At 35.5% G+C, this 22,063-nt stretch overlaps 7 protein-coding genes across 10 annotated transcripts; 3 read left to right on the top strand and 4 right to left on the bottom strand.

Moving 5' to 3' along the window:
* Nucleotides 1-159: 159 nt before the first annotated feature.
* AT1G19960 (transcription factor) lies at nucleotides 160-1,080 on the bottom strand. The gene has a single exon (NM_101851.4). It carries the CDS (start codon nucleotides 731-733, stop codon nucleotides 539-541), a length of 195 nt encoding a protein of 64 aa, NP_173425.2. The 5' UTR covers nucleotides 734-1,080; the 3' UTR covers nucleotides 160-538.
* A 994-nt stretch (nucleotides 1,081-2,074) lies between these two features.
* On the bottom strand, nucleotides 2,075-4,725 carry HVA22H (HVA22-like protein H (ATHVA22H)). The gene is made up of 7 exons (NM_101850.2): nucleotides 4,434-4,725; nucleotides 3,742-3,782; nucleotides 3,553-3,651; nucleotides 3,399-3,455; nucleotides 3,246-3,309; nucleotides 2,934-3,140; nucleotides 2,075-2,777 (listed from the first exon to the last, which is right to left on the bottom strand). The coding sequence occupies exons 2-7, from the start codon at nucleotides 3,771-3,773 to the stop codon at nucleotides 2,289-2,291; spliced, it is 948 nt and encodes a 315-aa protein (NP_564100.1). The 5' UTR covers nucleotides 3,774-3,782; nucleotides 4,434-4,725; the 3' UTR covers nucleotides 2,075-2,288.
* Nucleotides 4,726-6,836: 2,111 nt separating this feature from the next.
* GH9B5 (glycosyl hydrolase 9B5) lies at nucleotides 6,837-10,657 on the top strand. Of its 3 annotated transcripts, NM_001332419.1 has the most exons (7): nucleotides 6,837-7,040; nucleotides 8,220-8,740; nucleotides 8,812-9,095; nucleotides 9,168-9,602; nucleotides 9,689-9,827; nucleotides 9,908-10,074; nucleotides 10,164-10,646. In NM_001332419.1, exons 2-7 carry the CDS (start codon nucleotides 8,548-8,550, stop codon nucleotides 10,491-10,493), a joined length of 1,548 nt encoding a protein of 515 aa, NP_001321680.1. In that variant the 5' UTR covers nucleotides 6,837-7,040; nucleotides 8,220-8,547; the 3' UTR covers nucleotides 10,494-10,646. The 3 variants fall into 3 exon arrangements, with proteins under 3 accessions (NP_001321680.1, NP_173423.1, NP_001321679.1); NM_101849.2 differs by lacking the exon at nucleotides 6,837-7,040 and having other exon boundaries at nucleotides 8,335-8,740; nucleotides 10,164-10,657; NM_001332420.1 differs by lacking the exons at nucleotides 6,837-7,040; nucleotides 10,164-10,646 and having other exon boundaries at nucleotides 8,385-8,740; nucleotides 9,908-10,135.
* A 20-nt stretch (nucleotides 10,658-10,677) lies between these two features.
* AT1G19930 (Galactose oxidase/kelch repeat superfamily protein) lies at nucleotides 10,678-11,796 on the bottom strand (the record flags this gene model as incomplete). Its single annotated transcript, NM_101848.1, has 2 exons — nucleotides 10,678-11,186; nucleotides 11,271-11,796. 2 exons carry the CDS (start codon nucleotides 11,794-11,796, stop codon nucleotides 10,678-10,680), a joined length of 1,035 nt encoding a protein of 344 aa, NP_173422.1.
* Nucleotides 11,797-11,992: 196 nt separating this feature from the next.
* APS2 (Pseudouridine synthase/archaeosine transglycosylase-like family protein) lies at nucleotides 11,993-14,298 on the top strand. The gene is made up of 5 exons (NM_101847.4): nucleotides 11,993-12,700; nucleotides 12,786-13,191; nucleotides 13,283-13,543; nucleotides 13,647-13,733; nucleotides 13,847-14,298. Exons 1-5 carry the CDS (start codon nucleotides 12,159-12,161, stop codon nucleotides 13,979-13,981), a joined length of 1,431 nt encoding a protein of 476 aa, NP_564099.1. The 5' UTR covers nucleotides 11,993-12,158; the 3' UTR covers nucleotides 13,982-14,298.
* Nucleotides 14,182-15,815, bottom strand: AVA-P2 (ATPase, F0/V0 complex, subunit C protein). 2 transcript variants are annotated; one of them, NM_001332418.1, is made up of 3 exons: nucleotides 15,421-15,716; nucleotides 14,703-15,315; nucleotides 14,182-14,626 (listed from the first exon to the last, which is right to left on the bottom strand). In NM_001332418.1, exons 1-2 carry the CDS (start codon nucleotides 15,497-15,499, stop codon nucleotides 15,026-15,028), a joined length of 369 nt encoding a protein of 122 aa, NP_001321379.1. In that variant the 5' UTR covers nucleotides 15,500-15,716; the 3' UTR covers nucleotides 14,182-14,626; nucleotides 14,703-15,025. The 2 variants fall into 2 exon arrangements, with proteins under 2 accessions (NP_001321379.1, NP_564098.2); NM_101846.4 differs by having other exon boundaries at nucleotides 14,222-14,626; nucleotides 15,030-15,315; nucleotides 15,421-15,815.
* A 4,195-nt stretch (nucleotides 15,816-20,010) lies between these two features.
* On the top strand, nucleotides 20,011-21,917 carry AT1G19900 (glyoxal oxidase-related protein). Its single transcript, NM_101845.3, has one exon. It carries the CDS (start codon nucleotides 20,132-20,134, stop codon nucleotides 21,776-21,778), a length of 1,647 nt encoding a protein of 548 aa, NP_173419.1. The 5' UTR covers nucleotides 20,011-20,131; the 3' UTR covers nucleotides 21,779-21,917.
* Nucleotides 21,918-22,063: the final 146 nt, after the last annotated feature.

Below are 22,063 nucleotides of genomic sequence, written 5' to 3'. Positions count from 1 at the left end.
ATATAACTGGGGACGTATATGCAAATATTTGTTGAGGATGGATAAGAACAATTATTATGGATCACACACCATAAATATTTATTTTCTTTGAATTATTTTAAACTGATCATTTTATATAATATTGCACATTCTTTTCTGAAAATTTTAACCATGTTTATATTTCAGACGATACTTTAGCGTCAATTTGTCATAAGATTTTACTTTTAACATTATTTGTAAGCGATCTCACCTACTTGACTAACATTCATATTGCTAATGATATTTGCTATATACATCGATTCGAAGGAGAAACCCTAATTGTTTCTAGACCAAAAATAAAATACTATCACTTTTTGAGGGGGGTTTTCGGATTACAGAAGGTAAAAATATATATACTTCATATAATCTCATAACAATGACGATGGTGGTGGTCTAATATATTTCTTGCTTGTTATTTAGACACAGTTAACATGAAACGATGATCAAGCATAGTAATTACCACCACCATTTTTCACTACACATGATTTCTTAGGTGAAAAGAGAAAGAAAGAAGAAACTATTAATTGTTGGTGGAGTCGGATGAGATGCCGAGTACTCCAGCCCACACTTGCTTCCTCACCTTTGATCTCCTCGGCTGATTCCCAAAGGAGCCGCCGCTTCCACTGCCACTTCCACCACCTCCTCCGTTACAACCGCTACCGCCGGCAATTCCACCGACAGTCGTTGTTGAAGATTGGCCGCTAGGGTCGCTCATATTTTCTTGTGCTCGTGGTTGCTAAGAGTGAAGAGCGCTCATACAAAGAAAGGAGAAACTAAAAGGGGATAATTATAGTCGATCTCGAGAGAGACACGAGAAGGAATCTTTTGTCTACATCCACTCTCATTTTCAACAGTTTTCTAATAAAAAAAGTAATAAAATCTGTGCATTGGCATGGTAAATTGTAACGACCAATGAAATATGTAAAAACTATTCAAGTTGGTATCCCTTTAACTTATAATTGTGGTACTACAATAAGTTTTGGTATAATCTTATTGTCGAGGTGGGATCTAACGGTGGATATGATCAGAAACGCCATGTGTTACTTACTCACTAGTCACTAGTCACTACGAATATATGAATATCTTTTGCAACAACATTATTTATTTATTATGCAGCCGCCACACAATCAACCTACACCACTCACTGACTCACACCACCATTATTGAGGCCTTCACTCGTCAGCAAGACGCATGCATTTTGACGTCATTAGTAGCTAACTATCTTTATCCATTTTCTTACAAAAATGTATTAATATGTCAAATACCGACATAAGTTTCTTAAAAAGATAATAAGTATATAAATATCAAAATGGCGAAAACATAAACAAAAAAAATGTCAAAATTCAAACGTGATCGGACAAAATATCTATAGAGAAAACGGATGTCGAATTTCAACGATACTTGTGAAACATCAAGTTGAAGTCCATATATTATATATAAATAGCTGAAACTAATAGCGGGATTAACGTATAACAAATTTTGACAAACATATAGTAATTTTATGTGGCAAGTTTCTGTTAAAAATACGACTGAAAATGGATTAAAAACGCTAAGTTTCAAATATTAAGGACGCAGTTTAATTTCAGAAAATTGGATCACAAGACATTTTCATCCCAATTACGTAAAAAAATTTCCTTATTTACAATTTTTGTCATGTTAGACATTTAAAAAAAAAAATTAGTTTTTATTTAGTTAACTTAACTACAGAAAATGTATTCCTCATAATGTAATTCTTTTTGCAATCAGCGGTAGGCGTGTTTGTGAGTTTAATCGTTTATGATGGGTTATTTACTAATTTTTAATGGGCTAGCAATCAACAATCAAAAGAATAAGCCCAAATATATGAACTGGCCCAACAAACGTATTAACAAGAGTTATATATCACTTGATCGGATGTACAAACAACTAATCCGCTGTAGCACTTCAGGCTATCTTCAAATCATGAAATATTCCGGGTTCAAAGCCCGGCAGCGGAATACTTTTTTCTTTTTTGGGAAGTTATGTTTCTCTACATTTTGAGTCTTTTGACTTCGCAAATCATTGGAGAAAGGCAGAATTTTGATCCTTGTGTATATAAAAACTTTTTTTGTGGTTTTACTCAGCTAAGGACAGATCAACATCCAATATTAGTCTGAAGTCTGAAATTTACATCGGACTAAAAACAACAAATAACCAAATAAAAACCATTATTGCTGTTTTAAAGAGAAACCAATCAAAAGGGGTTAGAGATTTAAAATTATGTGTTCCCCTTTTCTTTTTTAATCATTCTCTTAGCGCGGTGCTCCCGCAGAACGAGCTTTTCTCAGACTCCCACGAGTGATCCTTAGTGTTTCCTCCATTATAGTCTCTTTCGACGATGACGCTCGCTGAATCTCAGACGCTGGTTCTGGTAAAGCTGCGACAGTCTGTGACGCTTCTTCTGCCTCTGTTGGTGATGGCTGTGCTGGATCAGCGTTTCGTTTCGCGGCGGTTGTGGGCGATGGTGGCGGTGGTGGTGGTGGTGGTGGTGGTCCTGGTGGAGTTAGAGTAGTGAGTTTGGTTTGTGACACGCTTGCTTTTGCTTCCTTGGTCTCTGTTTGTAGTTGTTGTTGCTTACGTGGGGATGAAAGAGGCTTTGGTGATATAGGTTCTTTGGTTACAAGCTGTGGTTTCTTCGATTGCAGACGCACTTGAGGATTAGAAGAAGCTGCTTGGCTCGTCGCCTTAAGATCCGGTTGTTTCTGTTCTTCCTCTTCTGGTGCTGCTGCCTGCTTCTTTTCCTAATGAAAATTAGAATCAAGACAAATCCATCAAACAATATCACTATTGTGCAAGGAGAAACTTGTTAAATGATCCTCTAGTGAGCATGTAAGAAGTTGAAAAGCGAAAGATCCATGATTAGCATTTCATGGTATTTGTTAGGTGCATAATATTACCTTAGGCTTAGGTTTTGGTGTTGACTGGAGAGCTACAAAATGCAGGATCTCTACGATTCTTGTTTGTCCATAGCTCACTGCTTTTCTGCAGTATATCACTGCCAGATCCCCAGCTTTGGTCCTTAGCTCAATCAAGCTGCGGTCGATTTCATTTTCATGCTTTGCAACATATGGCTGAAAGAATGAATCGTACACGTATGTAGTTCCCTGTGGAAAGAAAGGAAAGTGCAGTGAGATAGAACGAACTCCAATGGATCACATATATACAGATACTAACTAACTCTCTTTTAGCTGCTACTAGAGTTTACTTACTCTGGTCTTGGGGAACCAAAGATATATGAAAAATGCCAGTTTTGCCTCACAGTATAGTGGAACCCTTCATGACAACAGGACACAAACAAAGTAAGTCTACATAATATATCTCAATTCATTTGAAAGGTACATTCCTGTATCAATAATACCAACCATGAAGCAAGAGCATCGCCAACTCTTTCGAAAATTGTCAAAGCAGCCACCAAAATCCTGCAACAAGTTTCAAGAAGAAAGCTAAACTTTACAAGAGAAAACTCAAGGCATAAACTCAAGATAAGAACAGATGAAAAAGCCAAACATCACAAACCAGTATTGGCACCAGAATCGAAGCTGTTGCATCTCAGGCTTATTCTTTTCAACCGCTTTGTAACATTCATAAGCAGGATACGCATATCCAAATACCATTCTGCCAACAAATGAAACACAAACAAAATCCGTAAATTCTTTGATCAAACTAATACTTTAGAACCTCAAAATGAAGAGATTAGAGTCTTACACTAGTCCTCTTGTTAGAAACGATCCAATCATTTTGCACACCTGATAAAGAGCAACAACAAGACTGTCTTAAAACAATATCATCAAACCACAGATTATTATGATGTACAACTTTATAGACTAAGAAAACCTTCAAAGAAATGTGAAGAACAGAACAACAAAGATGCGAGTAAACAAATTCAACTAACAAGAATCAATACTGAAGAAATCAATCAATGAACGAAACCCTACTATGTGGTTCCTCCACTTAATGCTCATAAAGCTGGATCATCTAATGCTCTCAACCAACTACACATACTACTGAAGAAATCAACTATCCTTTGCTTCTACAGGTAAAATGAGATTAGTGTCGGCGACGAGAAGATGACTAGAGCAAATTCAAATGTGGTGACATAAGAAACAATAACAAAGGATTCAAGTGAACAAGATTTAACTTCGATTTATATGAATAATTCTCAGAGTCCTCGACCTTCGAATTCGAATTTGAAATCGAAGTTACGAATCTAGAGAAGATGCACAAATTTGAAATCGGACTATGAAAGTGAAACAACCGAGTAAAAAACTGAAGTCACAATAATGCATTTGACACAGAAATTCAAACAAGTGAGATTGACACAGAGCTCAGATCAATCGCTAATTGAAGACGAAACTGTGGAATCGATTTCTAGACTACTTTAACGAAATGAAAAATACCTTTCTGAGTAGAAGAAGCTTTCGGAAAGTGAATGAGAATGTAATCGAATCGGAATACTTCAAATTGACTTGGAGAGAAACGATATCGAACCGACGGTGGAGTGAATAGGTTGATCGGCGTAATGTGGCCGGAGACCGTTACGCAGACGGCGGCGAGAGCGAGAGAGCGGGGAAAGAGACAAACGTAAATGAGTGAAATAAAAAAAAAGCTAAGCAAAAAGTAAAATACTAATATAAAATTGAAATTTTGATGTGGCTTTTACTTGGAGAAAACCAGCGGTTGTTTCACAAGTCACTGTTTTGGCTTTTTGGTTTCGTTACGAGTCCTTTTCAAATATTTACTTTCTTTCAAGGGGTTAAATAATCCTGTGTGTTATGAACTAGCGTAGACTACGATTTTTAGAGGTTGATCTTCTTGTGATTTGAAATGGACGGTTAGGATCTCTGATATTTGGGATTCAAAGAATGAGTCTAGTGTACTCACTTTGTAGCTTATCGTTACTGCTCTTGAATCCAACTTATGATCCAAGCTTTTCTTGTGAAATATGTGGTGGAATTTTTTGTACTTATACTAATTTGATCATCTTCCTATTCATTGGTATTGATTTTCTTAATTTGATTGGTAATTACAATATTTTCCCCTAAAATATAATTAATAAGAATGGCTATATTTGTTCATAAATTTATAACAAAAATGGTAGCTTTTCTTTTCATGAATTCAAGCTTTTCTTCTGAATATGTGGTGGAATTTTCTGTACTTTTGCTAATTTGATCATCTTTCTATTCATTGATTTTCTTAATTTGATTGGTAATTACAGCATTTTCCCCCTAAAATATAGTTAATAATCTTCACATTAAAACCAAAATAATATATATATATATAGTTAATAAGAATGGCTAAATTTGTTCAAAAATTTATAAAAATGGTAGCTTTTCTTTAGATGAAATCTCTGTAACTTTTTCAATTATTTTACCCATTTGATCCTTTTTTCCATTGGATTCTTTTTCAAGTGATACATCATTTTATACAATAATAAATAAGTAAGACTATATTTAACCAAAAATCACGGCTATATTTGTCTATAAGATTATGACAAATAATTTGGAAAACTGGATGTACAAATAACATTGTTAACTTCTTATGAAAATTTTGCAAAAGGCTAAAGAATTACTGTCTTATGAAAATAAGACTTTGGTTTCATGTTCTATAAAGTTAACTACTTATGCTGTTATGCATCATGATGATAAAACATGTTAGTTATATGAGTAGAAAGAAACATAATATGGGCATATACTTATGTCCTTTCTCAAATTATGAAGCAGTGAATTGCTTTCACGCCCATAGCAAATTCCACAACCATAGGGACACACTTATTTCTGATTTCGATCGGTTAAACAAAGTTGCATCAAAACTACTCGGTTAAACCCATTCATACCAATATTTTCATAACATTTTCATCGTTAGATAATAATACAAAGCCAAACCGGGAAAAGATTGGTCGACAAAAAGAGGATGAGGGGTATTGCTTTGAATTATTAAAGCAAAGTAAAAGTAACACAGAACTGAAACACCAACGTCTATATTGGTGATCGGTAGATATTCACAACAACTTCACAATGACCCACTCAATGTAAAAATATGGGGCCAAATTTTAAATGGCGTTGAAGAATTCATTTTCAGATGTCGATTATATTCAAAGAAAAAAAACAATTCTACTAAAACTCAATCTCTCTTTTTTTGTTGTTTTCTTTTGGTTTCACAGATTTGCATTCATTCATATTTTGGGAGAAGGTGCCGAAGAGAAGGCGTTGGAACTTGGAACTTAGTGGAATGATGCGGGAAGATGGAATGTATTAGCTAAGGCTTCACCGTATGATGGGCAATTCGCTGATCCTCGATGGTCTACTGTGGAATCCTTAGACTTCAGTCTTCCATAACACAAGTAAGTTGATTTTTTCGGAGACTGGTACAGTATGTGTTATTATAAGTTATTGAACACAAACACATATTGAAGAGACCAAAGTTATTATAGGAGTAAACCATAAAATTTTATAGGTTGTATTCTAATATTCTTTAAGAACCAGTAAGAAATAAATGATGATACTTTGCTAAAAGATAATAAGCTTCTATCATCAAACATGTAGTAAGTAGGGGGAATATTATAACAGCTTGGTACCAAAAAATAAAAGATTATGTACAGCAAAACATATGTTCAAAACAAACAAAACGACTTAATAGGAATTTGGTTACAAATTAAGACTTAAATCCATTTGTCACAAGCTCCTTGGTTTTATCATTGTAGTCTCCAGACGAGAAATAAAGCAATCATATGATATAGTTACTTATCTTTCTTTAAAACTTCAAGGATAAGCTTAAGGAGTTTGTAACCAATGAGTTTAAGTCCAATATGTTATCACTTCATGTAAGTCTTTTGGTTTGCTTTAAATAGTATGTTTAGTTGTATACAATTTTATGTGAGAAGCCACAGTAGAGAAGGCACTGGAACTTATTAGAGGTGACGTGGGAGGATGGAAATGGAATATTGTAGATGATAAGGTTATGCCGCCGCCATGCACAACAATAAGATGTTGCTCCCCAGTCACCATGTACGTAAATTTGCTCTTGATGATTTGGTTCAATCTTATTTGTAAAAAAATTAAACCTCTCACTAATTTTCGTTGAGAAGTATATAAGATGACTACGGAGTAGATTATAACAAACTTACAAATTTGATTTTTCCACATAAGATTATATACAGCGAAACATGTATTCAAATGACCGAAAAATCTTACAGGAAGTGGTAATAGATTAAACTAAACTTAAACCTATTTGTCACAATTTTCCTTAAAACTTCAAAAATAAGTTTAAAGAGTTTGTAACCAATGGGTTAAAGTCCAATCTGTTATCTCTTCCATGTAAGATTTTTTGTTTGCTTTGAATAGTATGTTTAGTTAATTAGTTGTATATTATCTTATGGGAGAAGGCACTGAAACTCAGTATGTGTGACAAAATATTATGGTTGTTAATATTATGCCGCCGCCAGGCACAATAATAAGATGTTGCTCTTGATTCTTGGTTCTTTCGTTTTTTGTGACAAATTAAAACCTCTTACTAAACTCTTTGGTGTTTAACTTGTGATACAATGCAACTTCTATTTTTTTAAAAAATATTACTTCAGTTTTTCTTTCGTTCTTGTCTACATGTTAAAACTAAGCACAATAATCATCATCTGTGTTCATTATTATCCAAGAGTATGAGCCGCGTACGATTCGCATAAACAAAGTAAGCTCATTAATCATCATCTAATCAATTTCATCGATTTATCTGGAAACCAATCTCACTCTAGAACAAACAATAAACTCTATTTGGATCAACAAATTGTACTATAATGCTATGTTAAGTATTACGAATTTGTAATTCAAAATTAATTAGCAAAAAGTGAACTTGGAATCTTGGCACAATTTGGTGTCCAAATTTTTGTCACGTGGCAGATAATTAAAAAAAAACTGCCTTAATGGGCCGAAATTAAGTGATCTGACCCATTAAATCCGTAACTAGCCCGTGAGTTTATATGACATCACTTATCACTCTTATCATATTGAATTTTTCTTTAGTCACAATCAAATACAAAATTTATTTTCAAAGACTATCACAATCCTAGTATCTAGTTTATAATCTGAATATTGGTATATTTATAGGAAGTAAATATCTGTTTCCCATAACAATTAAATAAAAGACGTGGTTGTTGGAGTTGACTAATGAATGATTCGTAATGAATTTTACAGGTAAGTATTACCCAAAAAAGGATTAAACATCACCACAACTACCAATAGGGACCTTGTACTCTCCACATTGCTTCCTTCCCAGGCAAGGTTACTTCCGTAATTACGAAAACACCATAAAAGAAACAGATCTCGTCCCGCGTTGGTTTGATTGATCAGTGTCGGTGTCCTAATCACAATTTCCTTATTTAGACAAAATCTGTTACTTCCCTCTCTTGAATCGTCGTCATTCTCGAATCTCTAGATCTAGCCAAAACTTTTGCCATCTCTAAAATGTATCTCCATTGACATTTTGAGATCTATCTAGCTCTGTTTTTCTTTTTAGAACAAAATGGTGGCGAAACCAAGGTCAAGATGTTGTTGTTGTAGTGTGTTCATCGGCGTTATCATCTTAATCGCTATAATCATCGCTGTCATTTTCACAATCAGACATAGATCAAACCACTCCGATGATGATGGCTCCAATGTTAAAAACTACGCTAATGCTCTCAAGATCGCTATGCAATTCTTCGATATCCAGAAATGTAAACGATTCTTCAATGAGATTATTTGTTTATGCTTTTGTCACAAATTAATTTCATGTTTTTTGATGTAGCTGGTAAGCTTGAAAACAACGAGATATCATGGAGAGGAGATTCAGGTCTTAAAGATGGAAGCGAAGCAAGTATCGATCTTTCGAAAGGTTTGTACGATGCTGGAGATCACATGAAGTTTGGTTTCCCAATGGCTTTCACTGCTACAGTTCTCTCATGGTCCATTCTTGAATACGGTGATCAAATGGCTTCTCTGAACTTACTGGATCATGCTAAAGACTCTCTCAAATGGACTACTGATTTTCTCATCAATGCTCATCCTTCTCCAAATGTCCTCTATATTCAGGTACACGGTAGTGATCAAACACACAAATCTTTCATAAGTTCTCAAGTTATATTACTGACTTTAACATTGTAGGTGGGAGATCCAGTGACGGATCATAAATGTTGGGATAGACCAGAAACAATGACTAGAAAGAGAACTCTTACTAAGATTGATACAAAGACTCCAGGGACTGAGGTTGCTGCAGAGACAGCAGCAGCTATGGCTGCAGCATCTTTAGTCTTTAAAGAAAGTGATACCAAGTATTCAAGCACGCTTTTGAAACATGCGAAGCAGTTGTTCGATTTTGCGGATAATAACAGAGGATCTTACAGTGTTAATATACCTGAGGTTCAGTCTTATTATAACTCAACTGGTTATGGAGATGAGCTTCTTTGGGCAGCTTCATGGTTGTACCATGCAACAGAGGATCAAACATATCTTGACTTTGTGTCGGAAAATGGTGAAGAGTTTGGTAATTTTGGAAGTCCATCATGGTTTAGTTGGGACAACAAGCTTCCAGGAACACATGTATAAAGAACAAGACACTTCTTTACAAATCATGATTCATGTTTGTTTGATTATAACATTTTGTGACTTATCTAATACATTTGCAGATACTATTATCAAGATTAACCTTTTTCAAAAAAGGGTTATCAGGAAGCAAAGGACTTCAAGGTTTTAAAGAAACAGCAGAAGCTGTCATGTGTGGGCTTATACCAAGCTCACCAACTGCTACATCTAGTAGAACCGATGGTACTTTCCTTACATCTCACGTTACACCATTCACTGAATCATTGTTAATTATCTCATTTGATTTTGTTTTGATATTAAAGGTGGTCTAATATGGGTAAGTGAATGGAATGCCCTGCAACACCCTGTGTCCTCTGCATTTCTAGCTACACTCTACAGTGACTATATGCTCACCTCTGGTGTTAAGGAACTATCTTGCAGTGACCAATCCTTTAAACCTTCAGATCTCAGAAAATTCGCTAGATCTCAGGTCCATATGCATATTAATTTGGTTTCTTATTTTTCCTCTTAATTAAACGTATAATACTGTAACTTGATATATGCATATATAATGTGCAGGCTGATTACATGTTAGGGAAAAATCCGGAGAAAATGAGCTATTTGGTGGGATATGGTGAGAAATATCCAGAATTTGTGCATCATAGAGGAGCTTCAATACCAGCTGATGCAACCACAGGATGCAAAGATGGGTTTAAGTGGCTTAACTCGGATGAACCAAATCCGAATGTAGCTTATGGAGCACTTGTTGGTGGACCGTTTTTGAATGACACGTTTATAGACGCAAGGAACAATTCTATGCAAAATGAGCCAAGCACTTATAACAGTGCTCTTGTTGTTGGTCTTTTGTCGAGTTTGGTTACTACTTCTTCCTCGGTAGAATCTTTTTAAATGAGATTTTTATTAATTAGAATCACACACCTTATTCGCTTGGTCATTCTATTAATGTATGAACCTGCTTTCATGTATATGGTTTTGTATTGCATATAGTAATATATGTTAGATGTGCTAGAAAGTTTCCACATGTATCATACTAAAGATTCACCACATTCAAGTGTATCTCTTATGCCATTCATCAAACGTTGACAGCAACAACATACTCACATACATAGGCCATAGGAACTTGATGCGGAAGCACTGCATCAGACCACTCGACATTCCCCCAAATCTCTTCATTATTGCGTCTTTCAAGAGCAATAATCGCACACCAAATCATCCTATTCTGATTGCCACAACCAGTAAACTTGTCCCAAAAAAGTGCCATTTTCCCACCATAATCTGCCAACCTAACATTGGCATAACGAGCAAACCTAGGTAGTGTTTTCAAACCATTCAAAGTTCTCCAGGATCTTACCTTAGTGTCATACCATTTGATATTTTCATTGTGATAATAATAGTAAATCACGTTCTCTATCACACAAGATGAAGACCATTTCAGACCCAAATTCATCTCTGATCCTAAACTATCCCATCTACCATCATTGGGGTTGTAAGCCACACCCTTATACCCACCACAACTGTGTAGCTTTCCATCAACCACTACGTTATCAGTTTGATCACCACAGCCATGAAACGTCAACCTACCTGCACGGCTCAACACAGGCTCCGAAGTTTCGGTTTATAGATCGAAAACCTCCATCCAGTTTGATGGATTGTAGTGTTTATAACAGCCTCCTGTTACGTATATCTTTCCATCAAGTAAACTGGCTGATGGGTACTCCCGCTCCACCTGCATGCTTGGACCTTCGAGCCACGTGTGAGACCAGCAGTCTAGGATTGAGACACTAGATGACTGGGATTGGGAGATGGATCCGCCAATGTTATAGATATTAGAACCAACCGCCACGAGACTTGACCTGTGCAAAGGAGGAGAATGTGGAATTGGTATTGTTGCCAAAACATACCCACTTGACTTCCTAGTGTCACTGGCTAGGATAGGTCTCCGACAAAGCTTGAACCAGCTAGGGATACGGTCAGCACGAGAGGACAGTAAGCACACATAAAGACAATTCTCGGTAAGACCTACTAGTGACCGGGTCTGGTAAAGCTCCGGTAAAGTAAGGACCGAGCTGAAACGCTTGGAGACTAAGGAGAGAATTGGATAATCCAACCTCGAGACACGGGCTAAGATGTTCACTAACAAATCATTTGGAAGTGAAAAAATCAATTCTGTTGGCACCTTATTCTTCTTCATTGGTGGCTCAAAAACTTTAGGGTTTTGAATTGAACTTTCCCAAGTTACCTTTCTTCCACGAAAAGTTGTACAAATATCGATTGATGGGCCGAATCAAATGATTAAACCTTAATGGTCCCTAAGGGCCCATCTTGAGAAAAACAAAGGGTGAAAAAGACATTTCACAGAAAAGGCAATAATAATCACATCCACAAACAAAAAAGTTCCTGCAACTAAAAAAGCAAAGGAGCCAAAAGTGGAATAACGTGTGGATCTTCTTCTTCCTCCTCCAACATGTTCCTCCTAATCTCACCTTCACTGTTCACTCTCTACTCTCCACTTCTCTCGCTTTTGTCCCAAAGTAGCTATCTTCAACAAGATTCATGTCTCTTATGATCAGATCCTCTTACGTTTCTCACATCACTCTCTTCCAACCTAGAAACTCAAAACCATCCTCTTTCACCAACCAAATCTCCTTCCTTTCCTCTTCTAATAACAACCCTTTTCTCAATTTGGTCTATAAACGAAACCTAACAATGCAATCTGTTTCGAAAATGACTGTTAAGAGCTCGTTGATTGATCCCGACGGTGGTGAATTGGTGGAATTGATTGTACCGGAAACTGAGATTGGAGTGAAGAAAGCTGAATCAGAGACGATGCCTAAAGTGAAGCTGAATCAGATTGATCTTGAGTGGGTTCATGTGATTAGTGAAGGTTGGGCTAGTCCTTTAAAAGGGTTCATGAGAGAAGATGAGTATTTGCAAAGTTTGCATTTTAATTCTCTTAGGTTAAAAAATGGGACTTTTGTGAACATGTCTCTTCCTATTGTTCTTGCTATTGATGATGATACTAAGGAACAGATCGGATCATCTGAGAATGTTGCTCTTGTTTGCCCTCAAGGAGATATCATTGGTTCTCTCCGAAGGTATATGTGTATAAAAATTTGAACTTTGTTAGGTGCTTTATATGTAATGTTGTTGATTTGTGTAGTCTTTGTTTGTAATTTGTAGTGTGGAGATTTACAAACACAATAAGGAAGAAAGGATAGCTAGAACTTGGGGAACTACTTCTCCAGGATTGCCTTATGTGGAAGAATATATTACTCCATCTGGAAACTGGCTGATTGGTGGTGATTTAGAAGTTTTTGAACCGATTAAGTATAACGATGGGCTTGATCATTACAGGCTCTCTCCTAAACAGCTTAGGGAAGAGTTTGATAATCGTCAAGCAGATGCTGTTTTTGCGTTTCAGTTAAGGAATCCTGTGCACAATGGACATGCTCTGTTGATGAATGATACACGGAAAAGGCTTTTGGAAATGGGGTACAAGAACCCTGTTCTCTTGCTTCATCCTTTAGGAGGTTTCACTAAAGCTGATGATGTTCCTCTTGATGTTAGAATGGAACAACATAGCAAGGTGCATATTTGCTGTTGTTTCCGAGTTCGTTTTCCTCATAAAGAATTTGTTGTAAAGAGAGATTATGATTTGATTTGCTTATGATGTGTAGGTTCTAGAAGATGGAGTTCTTGACCCGAAGACTACTATTGTCTCGATCTTTCCGTCACCGATGCACTATGCTGGTCCAACTGAAGTTCAATGGCACGCCAAGGCAAGGATTAACGCTGGTGCTAATTTCTACATTGTAGGTCGTGATCCTGCAGGAATGGGCCACCCTACTGAGAAGAGAGATCTATATGATCCTGATCATGGAAAGAGAGTCTTAAGCATGGCCCCTGGACTTGAGAAACTCAATATTCTTCCATTTAGGGTAACACAAATCGATTCTGACTGCAAAACCAAAGTTTCTTGATTATTTGATTATCGGAATATGCTGCTTCAATTCCCAATCATGTGTTCTTTGTATCTTTCAGGTTGCAGCTTACGATACAATCGAGAAGAAGATGGCGTTTTTCGATCCTTCTCGTGCAAAAGAGTTTCTTTTCATTTCTGGAACAAAGGTAAGAGACAGTTTTGAGACTTAAGATTCTTATTGAAGGCTCCAAGTTTCGAGGTTCTGCTTATGTGCGATTACACCTGAGTTTTTATTCGGTGTTTTTTGTTGTGCTTACAGATGCGAACTTATGCAAGAACAGGGGAGAATCCTCCAGATGGATTTATGTGTCCGAGTGGATGGAATGTTCTTGTCAAATACTATGAGAGCTTGCAAGAGAGCGAAGCAAAACAACAAGCCGTTGTTTCAGCCTAAAGAATCCAGTTGCATCTCTTTCAGAATTGAAACTCCTTAGTGATCTATATGAGGCTTTTGTTTCACCTTTCATTGTTTTGTTTAAATTACTACCCTTGGATCCATGTTTTTGTCTCATGGAAAAAACTCAGATGTTTCGAAACTCTGAAACCAAATAATGTTCTGATTGACGAGAGAAGTTTGTTAATAATGTCAGGTACACTATTCAAATCTTTTTACCATACATCCAAAATCATGATTCAACAACACAATACTCAAATCATTGCTTCTGAGAAGTTACAAAGGCTACAGAATCATTGAATCGTCATATTTTATTACTTATTGATGTATCCATATATAGTGTGCAAATGAAAAAGAAAAGAAATGGGTTTTGAAACAAAAGTCAAATAAATTTCACCCATGTTGCTTGTTTTCATGAGAAACTCAAAAACATACCACAAAAGAAAACAGAGTAAAATATACCAAAACATTACAAGGACTGTAGCCGATAAGAGAGAGAGATACTCTGGATTTCACTCGGCTCTAGACTGACCAGCTCGAGAAGAGAGGATGATACCAACAATGAGACCGTACAGGGCAAGTGCTTCAGCAAAGATGAGAATCAGAATCATTCCCACAAACAACTTAGGTTGTTGTGCATTCGCTCTGCAACACAAAAACACACACCAGAATTACAAACACATAACACCTTTCAAAACTCGAGTTCCATACAAAAACTTACAACAATATCAGGAGCTGCGACTATCATATAATCGTAATCTCACATACAGCAACAACAACTAACACCAAAGTAAGAGACTTTAACATAGCAAATCAACAACGGTATGAAAAGAACTAAGCTCGCACATATAAAGCTCTGATGATTTAGAATCAATCATCAGTTAAACTTCATCACATGATCATAACAATTTGAATCAAAGTATGAACAAAGAACCGATATTTTACACAGAATCAAACCAAGCCTAAGATATTTTCTGAAAAGTTTCCAACGTATTCGACCAATTGAATTAGGTTATACATCATATAGAGAAATTTAATCGAGAATTACCTAACACCGGCATCGCCGACAATTCCAATAGCCATACCGGCGGAGAGACCAGCGAGACCACAAGCAAGACCGGAAGAGAGATGAGCATAGCCATCGAATAGATAGTAAGACTTGGCCTTAGGGTTGATTCCGGTACTGATGATAACAGCAATGATCAAACCATAAATACCTAAAACTCCAGCCATAACAACAGGAACAATCGATTTCATCACAAGCTCTGGTCTCATCACACCCATCGACGCTACACCAACCCCGCTCTTCGCTGTCCCGTACGCTGCTCCCATACCTGAAACATAATCCGATCGAATCGGATCAGATCAGATTTGGATCAAAATCAATTCTGGGAAAAAAAGAGATAAGAGATCGGGGGAATGGAGAAATCAGATGGTACAGGAGAAAACGAGAGCGGCGGCAGCGCCAAGGAATCCGAAGAAAGGAGCAGTTTCATCGCCGCTGAAAGTTGAAGCCATGGCTCGTCGTCGTTGAGATCTGATCGGGAATGAGACAAAAACTGTTGGCAGATTTTGTGAGAGAAACCAATTTTTTTGTCAATGATATGATTTTGATTGATTAGTAATTGCCGGCCATGAGTCGGCGCGTGAATCTAAACCGGGCTTAAAATTAGCTAACCCAATCTCAATCGAACCGGACCAAATTAGAATGAAATGGTTTTAGTGAGTTACATGGTTCTTAATTTGACTGGATGAAATTAATTAAAGGCACTATATAGATGAAACTAAAACTACAAGAACATTGCTCTAACTTTTACACAACTTTAAAAAAAAAAAAAAAAAAAATCGTGGAATGTTGATTCATTTGACCTTTATTCTGGATTGAAAGTGATGCAAAAATGACTTTATCTAATAAATAAAAAAAAGAAGACTTTATCTGATGTAGTGAAATTCTTGTATTTGTTGATGCAATGATGCTATGGATTGTTTTCAAATGTTTCAATTACGTATCAAATTATTTTATTTGTACCAACACATGCAAGTATGCAACCATGGCCTCGTCGTAAAGAACTTTGGGCAACATACAAATTTGGGCAAACATCTATAACACATTGGATTTTTTTGATCGATTTAATTTGATTCTTGGAATTACTATTACCTTCTTCTTTTAAAAATTCAGTAAGATATGTGTTACCGTGTGAAAGTCTATATGTGTGGGAACGAAAGGTTTGAAGACGAGTAAGAAAGTAGAAGAGCACAATGCGAAACTTTATTGGTATACGTAACTGTTTATTGACGACATTTGTAGGAACAAAAATTGCAAGATAACACATTTTTTAGTGTTTGCTTTGCTTGTTTATAGTAACCGGTAGGCAGTGGCGGAGGCAGAATAATTAGATACAGGGGTCACTCTTTTTGTAAGCCAAATACCAAAAAAAAAAAATTAAGAAAAATGATAATATCCTCATAAATGATAATTTCAAAAAAAAATATATATATGAGAAAGAAAAAAACTGTTCTAGTAAAGTAAACATTAAATCTAAAGTAATTTATACTGTGTTAAACAATAATAATGAGATTAACTTAGTTTAATAGACTTATTTTTTTATTTATAAAATTAATTGGGTTAATTTGTTGTAGGTTTAATATTTTTTGTTAGACTATATTTGAATATATATTGATGGGGGTCAATAATATTTTGGGAAAGGGTCAATTTATAAAAATTAACAAAACCTAAAGTAATTTTCTAAAATCCATAGGGGTCAATTGACCCCCATGATTATACACTCCCTCCGCCACTGCCGGTAGGGTTTGATGTCTTGGATTGTTAAGTTTTAAAGTTTTGTCTCATGATCTATGTAAGTGCTTAAGCCGGCGCTAGCATAAATTGAACCTTTAATCAGAATGTAGTAGTTGACCTGGATGGATGACACTTTTATGCGAGATGGGTCGAGCGACGCTAACCATTAGGCCCTCGATCGGCAGTCGGCAGATATAACTTAGATACAGTGGATAGTGACATATCCTCTTAATAAATATGTTTTAAATGTTAGATTAACTTATGACCTAAAGAAAAGAAGTTAGATTAACATTTTTTAGAAATTATTATTTCGGATAGGTTTAATAAGCATAAGTCAGCGAAACTTATAAGGTATTTATTTACAATTATAAAATCAACAGCTTCCAAACAAAATCTTTTTTCTTTTTGACTTCTTAAAACAAAATCTCATACTAACCGATTTAACATTATGTTTGTGAATAATATGGTAACGCGAATGATTAGCAACATAAAAAACAAAGAGTCAACTAACCGCATTCATGAATGGAATGGAATGTCACGGTCAATCATTAGATTTGGTGTTACGGAATACATATTTATTAAATGTATATGAAGAAAAAAGCATGGCCAATAATAATGTAAATAAATTGGCTCAACATGCGATGTATGTACATAATTTAGAGTGGAAAATGAAAAGATATATACAATGTGTATTAATATAGATGTACGCAGTTGTATAAAATTGATGGACATGATTTAGGTTTTTTTTTAAAAAATTGATGGACATTTTTCAAATATCAAAATGTTTAATTTATATTTTCTACATATAATTGAAATTAAACAAAGGAGATATAAGTTCTACATAATTTTACTTTGTATCGTTGGAACAAACACGTACAGTAGTATTATTTTATATATGTGCATGTATGTTTTGCGTTCCTTTAAAAATCAAATACATGGGAAGATAACATGCAACGAACCAGATGATACAGCGCCTGATGAGAGGTCAAAAACGTAACGAGTTTGACTTGTATAATATTAATATGTAGTTGCATGTTTGATGTTGACACAGCATCGCCATCATTAATTCGTTCTCTGCAGTCTACCGAACTAATTAATCTCAAATAATCGATGAGTACATATATGTTAAGTCCGTCGAGGCTAATGTATAATTCAATAATATAAATATGTTCATTCGAGGATATAGTTCATATTATTATATATCTGTTTAAAATTATTGACTCCAATCATCCTATAAACTAAGAGGGTTGACACCGCAGCAAAGAAAAAAATAAAATATACCATAATTCATATATTTGCACAATCTGAATTATAATGGAAATTAAGTTTGCTCAAACAAAAAAAAAGGGTTGGCTCCATATACGAAATTGTTAATTTGTAATTTTGTAGGACTTCTAATTAAAAAAATATATATCAATAAATGATTATTTTATATATGTCAATTATATCTGATCATTAATTAATTAATTGTTTCGAAAATAATTAATTAATTTTGAAATTTAAATTAAAGCAATATTAAATGTAAAAATTTTAAATTATATTAAACTAGAAATTTATTGTGAGCATTTTTGTGTATAGATCAAGATATGATGAATCTTGTGGGATTTTTTTTATTCTATAACAGGTGTTGTTTCATATGCTACGCATTTTTATATATTTAACCAAACATAATGACAAGTTGACAACGACTAGTATTTCTTCCCATTTAGATGATAAGATTAGTCCAAATACTCCAAACCGTCTGTTGGATTAAGAATGACCGGAATACGATTACTCCAAAACGCATATGGGTTTACTGGTCGAGAATATACCTTTGGATTAAGATCATGTAGAGTTATTTCATTACGATTTTGATTTCTTTTGGTTATTGTGAATATGTTTTTTACTTTCTTTTTTCTGTTAGAGATCATTTGTGAATATGTTAAGTGGTAAGTGTACAATTTTTCATATTTTGAATCGAGTATCATAAATATCATTGTACACATACCAGTTTATTTATTTCGTCCTGATATTAACAAGTAACAACGTCAATTTTGAGATCAATTATTTGAAAATATAGAAAACTGAAAGTATTAACCAATTTAGTTTGATTCTAATTAGAGTCATCGTATTGTGCTAGTAATCGGTGACGGGAACCACATAAAACGACAGTTTATCAACATAAAAAAAAATCACAAACACATAGAAGACTCTAGTTTTGTTATAAACTTGTGCTAAATAATTAACACGATACATAATACTCTTCATTATTATATATACTTTTCATGTATAATAATGCATGGACATTACACAAATGGAATGAATAGTACAATTGTATGTGCATGAATGTTTTTCTAAAAACTGACATCCGTTTGTATGCTATTTTATCCTTGTTTGTTATTTAATAGTAGAAAACTTGCGAGGACCAAAATAATTAGCATGCAAAGAACCAGAAGAAATCGTGAGAACTAAAACGTAAAGAACTCTTGTGACTTGTATAATATATAGTTTGTATGCATGTTTGATGTTGACACAACATATCTCCATCATTAATTCGTCCCTTGCAGTCTCTCAAACTTATTAATCTCAAATAATCGATGTTTATAGATTAAGTCCCTCGAGACTAATAATGTAAATCCAATGATACAATGTGGTTCCTTCGACGACGAATCATATTCTGATTTCTGTATATCTGTAATATAAAGTACGATTATTATTATATTTGAATACAATCATACTTAATAAAATATTGTGTCATATATATTTATCTCCATAAATGTTTCTCTTGACTGAAATGTGAATACCCAAACATAAAAACATATACAGTAAATACTTTGTTCAATTCCCATTAAATTTCTCTTTGAATCTAAAATCAGACATAGAAATACTGTTGTTTAGAGAAAGATTTTGAATATATAGAACATTAAATCGCCGCAGAACTTTGTTGTTTAGAGAAAGATTTTAAATATGATAAGAACTCAACTAAAGAAAAAGAAAAAAAATTATGACGTCTCAATTTAGAGTTTTATTGGTTCTTTTGTACAGTTCTGTAATGTTAGGAATCGTTTTATACACAAAGGTAACTTAAATCTTTCAAACGTCTACGGTAGTGGACGGTCATTAAAATCAGAGTTAAGAAAACGAACAAACCAAATTTAATCATATCTTATACACTCGAGACCTTGATTATATATTACTCTTTTATATATTAACAGAACTAGAAATAAAAACTATACATTATTAGAATATCGTAACGTATACTAATATCCCATCGACCAGTATATAAACGACACAAGTCACAGTACATTCTCATCACATACCACAAAATATCTCATAAAGATCAAATAAACACTAAACCTGAAAGCAAAAAAATGGCAGCACGAGCAACATTCATATTCTATGCTCTCTTCCTAACCACACTCCAATTCCTTCTAACACACCATGTGTCATCCGCCGCCCGAGGATTATGGAAATACATCGCCCCCAACGTCGGAATCTCCGCGATGCATATGCAACTTCTCCATAACGACCGTGTCGTAATGTACGACCGAACCAACTTCGGACCATCAAACATCTCTCTACCTAACGGTAACTGCCGTGACAACCCCCAAGACGCCGTCTCCAAAATCGACTGCACAGCTCACTCGATCGAATACGACGTCGCAACGAACACCATCCGACCTTTAACGGTACAATCCAACACATGGTGCTCATCCGGTTCGGTTCGACCGGACGGTGTTCTTGTCCAAACCGGTGGAGACCGAGACGGAGAACTTAAGACAAGAACCTTTTCTCCTTGTAATAACAATCAATGTGATTGGGTCGAAATGAACAACGGTTTAAAAAAGAGAAGATGGTACGCTTCCAACCATATTCTTCCCGACGGTAAACAAATCGTCATGGGAGGTCAAGGACAATTCAACTACGAGTTCTTTCCCAAAACGACAAACCCTAACGTAGTCGCGTTACCGTTTTTGGCCGAGACTCATGATCAAGGACAAGAGAATAATCTTTATCCTTTTGTGTTTATGAATACCGATGGGAATCTATTTATGTTCGCTAATAACAGAGCGATATTACTCGACTATGTTAAGAACACGGTGGTGAAAACTTTTCCGGCGATTCCCGGTGGTGATCCGAGAAACTATCCGAGCACTGGCTCAGCCGTGTTATTACCGTTAAAGAATCTTGAAGCGGATAATGTCGAGACGGAGGTTCTAGTGTGTGGAGGTGCACCAAAAGGATCATACAACCTCGCTAGAAAGAAAACTTTCGTGAAAGCGCTTGACACGTGTGCAAGGATCAAGATTAACGATGCCAAACCTGAATGGGCGGTTGAGAAGATGCCACATGCTAGAGTTATGGGAGATATGATTCCTTTGCCAAACGGAGATGTTTTGCTAATCAACGGTGGATCTTTTGGTACTGCTGCATGGGAGCTTGGTCGTACACCGGTTTTAGCACCAGACCTATACCATCCCGAGAATCCGGTTGGCTCTAGGTTTGAATCGCTAAGGCCGACTACAATCCCGAGAATGTATCACTCCGCGGCTATTCTTCTACGTGACGGTAGGGTTTTAGTCGGAGGAAGCAATCCTCATGCGTTTTATAACTACACCGGAGTGCTTTTCCCGACGGAGTTGAGCTTAGAAGCTTTCTCTCCGGTTTACCTACAACGGGAGTTTTCGAATCTTCGTCCCAAGATTATATCTCCTGAACCTCAGTCGATGATTAAATATGGGACGAATTTGAAGTTGAAATTTTCGGTCACCGGAGAAGTTACGACTCCGGCGAAAGTGACTATGGTATTTCCGACGTTCACGACGCATAGCTTCGCGATGAATCAGAGGGTTTTGGTTTTGGACAATGTTAAGTTTACGAGGAAAGGCAAATCGCCGATGTATGAGGTTCAAGTGAGGACTCCGAGGTCGGCGAATATTGCATGGCCTGGTTATTATATGATTTTTGTGGTGAATCAAGACATACCAAGCGAAGGTGTTTGGGTAAAGTTAGAATGATTCATTGACTTTTATTTAATATCTTTATTTTTGTGTGTAATTGTGTTATATTACTGATATCAATTGTATATGAATGTAATAAGAATATGTCTTCTCAACTTGATGATAATAAATTAATTAACTACTCTTTTTCTATGTCGATCGGTTGATCATTGATAATTTGCTGTATTAAGAAAATGCAAGACTAATGCATGAAGGAGACCAATCAAGGAAGTAAGCCTACGAAAAATTACAAAAATTAATTCATGATTTAAAATAACAAAAAATATTAACTTATGTTTTTGA

Source organism: Arabidopsis thaliana (genome assembly GCF_000001735.4).
Source record: "Arabidopsis thaliana chromosome 1 sequence".
Classification (NCBI taxonomy): Eukaryota; Viridiplantae; Streptophyta; class Magnoliopsida; order Brassicales; family Brassicaceae; genus Arabidopsis; species Arabidopsis thaliana.
The sequence above is the reverse complement of the archived record's forward strand: the minus strand, read 5'-3'. Positions and strand labels throughout refer to the sequence as shown.